The sequence below is a fragment of the Pyrgilauda ruficollis genome, unplaced genomic scaffold (genome assembly GCF_017590135.1).
Source record: "Pyrgilauda ruficollis isolate IOZ18807 unplaced genomic scaffold, ASM1759013v1 scaffold623, whole genome shotgun sequence".
NCBI lineage: Eukaryota > Metazoa > Chordata > Aves > Passeriformes > Passeridae > Pyrgilauda > Pyrgilauda ruficollis.
The window spans coordinates 1-6,065 of record NW_024527967.1 but is presented as its reverse complement, the minus strand read 5'-3'; the positions used below and the strand labels follow the sequence as shown (position 1 = coordinate 6,065).

Below are 6,065 nucleotides of genomic sequence, written 5' to 3'. Positions count from 1 at the left end.
TATTATATTATATTATATTATATTATATAACTCTACTAAAGAATACAGAAAGGACACAGACAGAAGGCTTAACAAGAATGAATAATGAAAACTCGTGACTCTCTTCAGAGAATCCAACACCGCTAAACGGTGATTGGTCATTAAATTAAAACAATTCACACGAGACTAATCAATCAACGACCAGTTGGTAAACGATCTCCAGACCACATTCCAAAGCAGCAAAAACAGAAGAAGCAATCAGGGAATTATTGTTTTATTGTTTTCTTTTCTTCTGAGGCTTCTCAGCTTCCCAGGAGAAGAAATCCTAGCGAAGGGATTTTCCAGAAAATTTAGTAGAAACACGTAGACACTTGGCTGGCGATAGTGGGGGAGAACTGGAACGCAGAGAAAAAGGAAAACAATAATTATCTCGTTTGCTTCTCCTCTGTTTTGCTCCTTTGGGGTGTGGTTGGGGGTTGTTTATCAGCAGGTGATTGTTCCATTGGTTTCTGTTGTGAGACGTTTTGACTCAGTGGCCAATCAGGGCCAAGCTGTGTTGGGACTCTGGAAAAAATAATGAGTTTTCATTATTATCTTTTTAGCATTTGGTACGTATCCTTTCTGTATTCTCTAGTATAGTATAGTATAGTATTCTTTAATATATTAAATAATATAATTATTATTATTATTATATTAAATAATATAATAATATATTGTCGTAAAATAATAAATTAGCCATCTGAGAACATGGAGTCAGCTTCATCATTCCTTCCTTTTCCTGGGAACCCTGCAAATACAATGTGGGTGGGAATGCTGAGTCCCTCCTCCATGGCAGGGAGTTTTGGGGTGGAATGATGCAATCCTGTGAGTCTTGGGGCGTTTTGGGAGTGCTTGGTGGTCTCAGTCCTTGCAGCTGCTGTGAAAAACACGCTCACTGTCCTGTGAAAATTAAAAAAAAAGTTTAATAAAGGAAAATAGGACACAAAGTGAAGCAAGAGCCAAGAGCACACCTTTACCTTCAGGGATACCCCTTAAATACCTCTTCCATTACATCATCCTGTTGCATATTCATAGCCCCTTATGCATAATAAACTTTTCTCCAAACTCGTTTACATATCCCAATAATTGTTTAGCACGGCTCCTCCTTGGATCTGGCATTTTGGAGCATGTGCATTCCTTGGTTGTGGTTTTAGCCCTTTTTTTATCATCACCTTCAGTTTTGGGCCCTGTGAAAAATGCGTATTTTATTGATTGATTTTTTTTTTTTGCAAATATTAAAATAAATATTGTATGTGTTATGTTAGAAAGTTATGTTGTATTAGTTTTTTAAGTAGTGTGTTAAATATAGTTTTAGGTTATAACATAATGCTAAAATAGTATTTTGCCCAGAAAGAGGTACCCGGACCGTCCATAACTCTTTGTTTTTATTGTCTTGTATAAGACAATAAAATAATTAATAATAAGAAGACAATAAAATAATTAATAATAAGACAGTAAAATAATTAATAATAATACAATAAAATAATTAATAATAATAATAACTTTCCAACATAACACCTATAGTATTCATTTTAATCTCTGCAAAGAGCCAGTCATATAATATATGCATATAATAATATAATCATATTATATTATATATATATAATCAATCAAATAATAATGCATTTTTCACATTATCCCATCCAAGCAGGCATTTTAACACAAACTTACTTATATCAGCTGTTTCACCAAGCTTAATTAACAACAGAAATAGAAACTAACAACAGAAATAGAAACTATGTCTATATAGCAAAGTTCATTTATATAAATATATAAATATATATAAATATTTATACAAAGAACATTACAGACAGTTCTCACTCAAAATCAGCTCTCTTCTCTGCATTACCCACCATGTGGAACCAGGTCCTTGAGCAAAAGAAATCCCACTGTGAAAAATGACCAGATAATTTTGGTTTTGGCATTTATGTACTTGCTTGTGCACGTTGGTAGCGGTTATAAGTATTTAGAAATAGTATAAATTATAACTATTTTTAGCTGCTTGTTAATATGATGTGATCTATCAGGTTAAGTGTGCGCTTTGTTCGTAGAAATAGCAGTGTGATGAATAAAATATCTATGTATTTTTTATGGAAATAACAGTGGGATGAATGTACTGTTTAATAGACCTTGGCAAAACATAAGATTTGAAAAAAAAAAAAGGGTTTTCGTGTGACTAAAAACAGCGTAAGGCCATCCACTGACAAACCCGTCCAAGTGATAAGATAACCGTGACACAAACCAGAGCCCCGGAGGACAATTAGAGAACACCGTGTTAAAATTAATCAGGACCTACGAAATCCTTATCAGAGGATGTGAAACAGCAGAAAGAAGACGCAAGAAAAAATCAAATATATCGACCCGACACCCAGAATGGAATGGAGATAAGCTGGGAACGTGAAGAAGTCAGACAAAGGAGTTCCCAAAACATCAGAAATTTGGCAATAATGTTTGAATAATGCATGAATCATGAATATTCATGTGTGAAAAATGCACATTATATGATTGGCTCTTCGCAAATATTAAAATTAATGCTATATGCGTTATGTTGGAAAGTTGTGCTGTATTAATCTCTTTTAAGCAGTGCTGAGTTAATCTCTTTTACGTAGTGTGTTAAATATAGTTTTTAGGCTATTGCATAATACTAAAATAGAAAATGTGATGCAAGATACTTTTTGTAAGGATATTTTCCTTAGCTCAAGGAATGGACGAGATAACCGAGAAATTATTTGTACAGAGATAACAGCAAACAGACACCAAGACCTCAAGAGAAGAATTATTGCCTCCTTATCAGGAAAACCCAGATTTCGAGGAACCAAAAAGATTGATTTACAAGATGAGGAGGGGAAGCTGAAATTTAGCAGAAACACCCTGGTTTGAAAGGAATGCCTGAGTCATGTATGAGGTATATGAATATATTACTTTTAAGGGTTAATCCTTTGTTAGCCAAGCGTGCTTTGTGGCAGAGAGCAAAAACGCCCAACGTCTGTAATTCTTTGCTTTTTATTGCCTTTTATTGTCCTAACTTTGGTTGTCCAAATTCTTATTGTCCTGATTTTTATTCATATTTTTATTACTATTTTCATTGCTGTTAAACGTCTAAAATTTTAACGCAAGCGAATGGCGTTTTTCACACATGTATCTCAGCAATGTAACAGTATAAAGATAACACTTTATAAGATATATATTATTTATAAGATAACACAGTATAAAGATGTACACCGGTGTGTTCTTTATCTGTTGGCCAGGAGCACCCCAGCACTGAAAATACTCTTTTTTTTTTTATCCTATTACTATTACTGTCATTAATTTTATTATTAAACTTTTAAAAACTCTGTGGCTGTACCAGTTGTGAGTTTCTCTGGGTCTGGATTGAAGGCACTTGAGGTGGTATTTCACATTTGGACTCAAGTGTTTATTTTTATCAGTAAAACAGTCTCACAACGAATTTTATTTTATTTTATTTTATTTTATTTTATTTTATTTTATTTTATTTTATTTTATTTTATTTTATTTTATTTTATTTTATTTTATTTTATTTTATTTTATTTTATTTTATTTTATTTTATTTTATTTTATTTTATTTTATTTTTATTTTCTTGCCTGATAAACAACTGTTATCCCTGCTCCCATATCTTGGCCTGAGACCCCCTTAATTTCAAAATTATAATAATTCAGAGTTAGGGTGTTTACATTTTCCATTTCAGGGGAGGCTCCTGCCTTCCTTAACAGATACCTGTCTTTTCAAACCCGGGCACACCAGGACAGAATGTCACCCCCAGACCTGGATTCTTCATCCCACCCTTCACCTTGGAATGTTGAGGCCTTTTCTGGGTTGTTGGGGTAGAAAATTCGACTCATCAGGGGGTTGTTCCACTCTCAGAACCCTCTTCCTCCTCCTCCTCCTTTTCCTCTTCCTCCTGCCTGCAGGAAATCCTGGAATTCCAGGATAATTTGGGATGCGAAAGGACCTTCAAGACCATCCCCTGCCCAGGGAGCCCCTCTGTCCTTCCTCCTCATCCTCCTTCTCCAGAGGGTTACAGTGAAGGGAAAAATCATGGATTGAGGTAAATCCAGTTTAATAATTGGGAAGAAAAATTAAAATTTTTGGAAAGGGAGGCAAAAAAAAAAGACCAAAAAGTGAAGAACCACAGCCATGGCACATTCAGGGTCCCCCTGTCCCAACGTCCTGGTGGCACCCATGGCTCCGCTGTTGTCCCCTCCCTTGTCTTGTCTTGGTGGCCACAGAGGCCACGGTGACTTTGGAGACCTCAGTGACCTTGGTGGCCTCATGGCTTGGGGGGTGCAAGTGGCTTTGGTGACCGCGGTGACCGCAATGACCACGGTGGTCTTGGCAGCCCTAGTGGCTTAGAAGACCCCGGTGGCCACCGCCAGGGCTGCAGTGGCCAGGAGGAGCCCTCCGAGGTGGGGGTGGTCCCAAGGGGTGTCAGAGGGGTCGTGGAGTGACATAGGGGACAAGGGGAGCCATGAGGGGTGGCCATGGGAGGATGAGGGGTGACAGGGGCATGGGGGGCCATGGGGAGGGGACAGGCTTCAGGGGTTGCCATGGGGGTGGTTTAGGGGTCACAGGGTGCCATGGGGAGGGGTGACAGGGTGACAGAGGGGTCAGGGGGCCCAGCTCACCTGCGTCAAACACACAGGGCCCATCCCCACAGCGCTGCTCTGCTGAGGGGAGGGACAGCGTCAGTGCTGGGGGGGTCCCTGTCTGTGTCCCCACATGTGGGGGTCCCCATCCCTGTCCCCAGCACAGAATGTCCCTGTCCCCGCTGTGCTCACAGTGCAGGTGTCTCTGTCCCCTGTCCCTAGCACTGGGGGTGGCTCACAGCAGGTGTCCCCAGCTCTGGGTGTCCCTGTCCTTGTCCCCAGCAATGGCTGTTCTTGTCCCCCACCCACAGGGAGTGTCCTTGTCGCTGTCCCCGCAGTGGAAATTCATGCATCATGTATGAGGTGTATGAATATGCAATGGGCTGTTGCTTTTAAGGGTTAATCCTCTGTTAATGTGTGTCCTTTTTCGGGTTTATTTTGCCCAGAAAGAGGTACCTGGACTGTCCATAACTCTTTGTTTTTAGTGTCTCGTATTGTCCGAATCTCAATTGTCCAAATTTTTATTACTCTAATTATATTACTATCTTTATAACCATTTTATTGCTATTAAACTTTTAATTAATTAATTAAACTTTTAAAGCCAAGCGACTGGCATTTTCCACACCTGGGTCAGCAGGAAATGCAGCGTTTTGAAGTGGAAGTTGTCCCGGTATTCCCGGCGGGAGCGCCCGGCCGCGCGCACGGCCTCGTTGAACTCGCGGTGTAACGGCACCGGCGCCGTGTAGGCCAGCAGGGCCGTGGCCTGGGGTGGGGACAGAGGGGACCGAGGGGACCCAGGGGACAGCCGGACGCGCCACTCGGCCGCGGCCAGAGCCCAGGCCTCGGCGAAGTGACCGCCGTGCCGGAGCTCGGAGCGGTTGAGGGCCGGCAGCGCCGCGGCCATGGCGCGGCCGCAGCCCCGGTACTGGTCATCGAAGGAGTCCCGGGCCATGTCCAGGGCCACCACCACGGGGGTGGCAGCGTCACCGGGGGGGACGGTGGCGGCCGCGGCGGCCGCGGTCATTGCGGTCATCGCCAGGAGGGTCAGGGTCAGCGGGTCCATGGTGGGGGAGGCCATGGGATGTCCCCAGTGTGGGGGCACTGAGGGACACAGGGGGACACAAAAGGGCACTGGGGGACACCGAGGGGACACCGAGGGGAAGTGACTTCTGCAGAGACCCCCAGTTACCCCCCGGCCCCAAACCCCTTGTCCTCCCCGCTGCCCCCCAGGACCCCAATCCAAACGCTGGGATCGCTCCCAGTGCCCTGCCGTGACCCCAGTCACATTGCCATGGTCCCATGTCACCCCCTGGTGCCCCTCCAGGACCCCCATCCTGGGGTCACCCCCTGCCTCCCGGTTTCCTCCCTCCCCAAGTGTCCCCCAGTGTGCCCTGCCCCCCCAAGGATGCCTATCCCATGTCCCCCACTATGTCCCCCCAATT

The 6,065-nt window shown here is 43.0% G+C and overlaps 1 protein-coding gene and 1 long non-coding RNA gene across 2 annotated transcripts; both read right to left on the bottom strand.

Annotated features, from left to right (window-relative positions):
- Positions 1-711: 711 nt before the first annotated feature.
- LOC121362516 lies at positions 712-4,461 on the bottom strand. Its single transcript, XR_005956519.1, has 3 exons — positions 3,828-4,461; positions 1,019-1,205; positions 712-918 (listed from the first exon to the last, which is right to left on the bottom strand). It is a non-coding gene; the product is annotated as an uncharacterized LOC121362516 (long non-coding RNA).
- Positions 4,462-5,196: 735 nt separating this feature from the next.
- Positions 5,197-6,025, bottom strand: LOC121362515 (NAD(P)(+)--arginine ADP-ribosyltransferase 2-like). Its single transcript, XM_041484084.1, has one exon. It carries the CDS (start codon positions 5,954-5,956, stop codon positions 5,219-5,221), a length of 738 nt encoding a protein of 245 aa, XP_041340018.1. The 5' UTR covers positions 5,957-6,025; the 3' UTR covers positions 5,197-5,218.
- Positions 6,026-6,065: the final 40 nt, after the last annotated feature.

Bases quoted from the DNA above. Each gene is read 5' to 3' on its own strand.
- LOC121362515 (XM_041484084.1), bottom strand. From the start codon at position 5,956: ATGGGGGTCCTGGAGGGGCACCAGGGGGTGACATGGGACCATGGCAAT.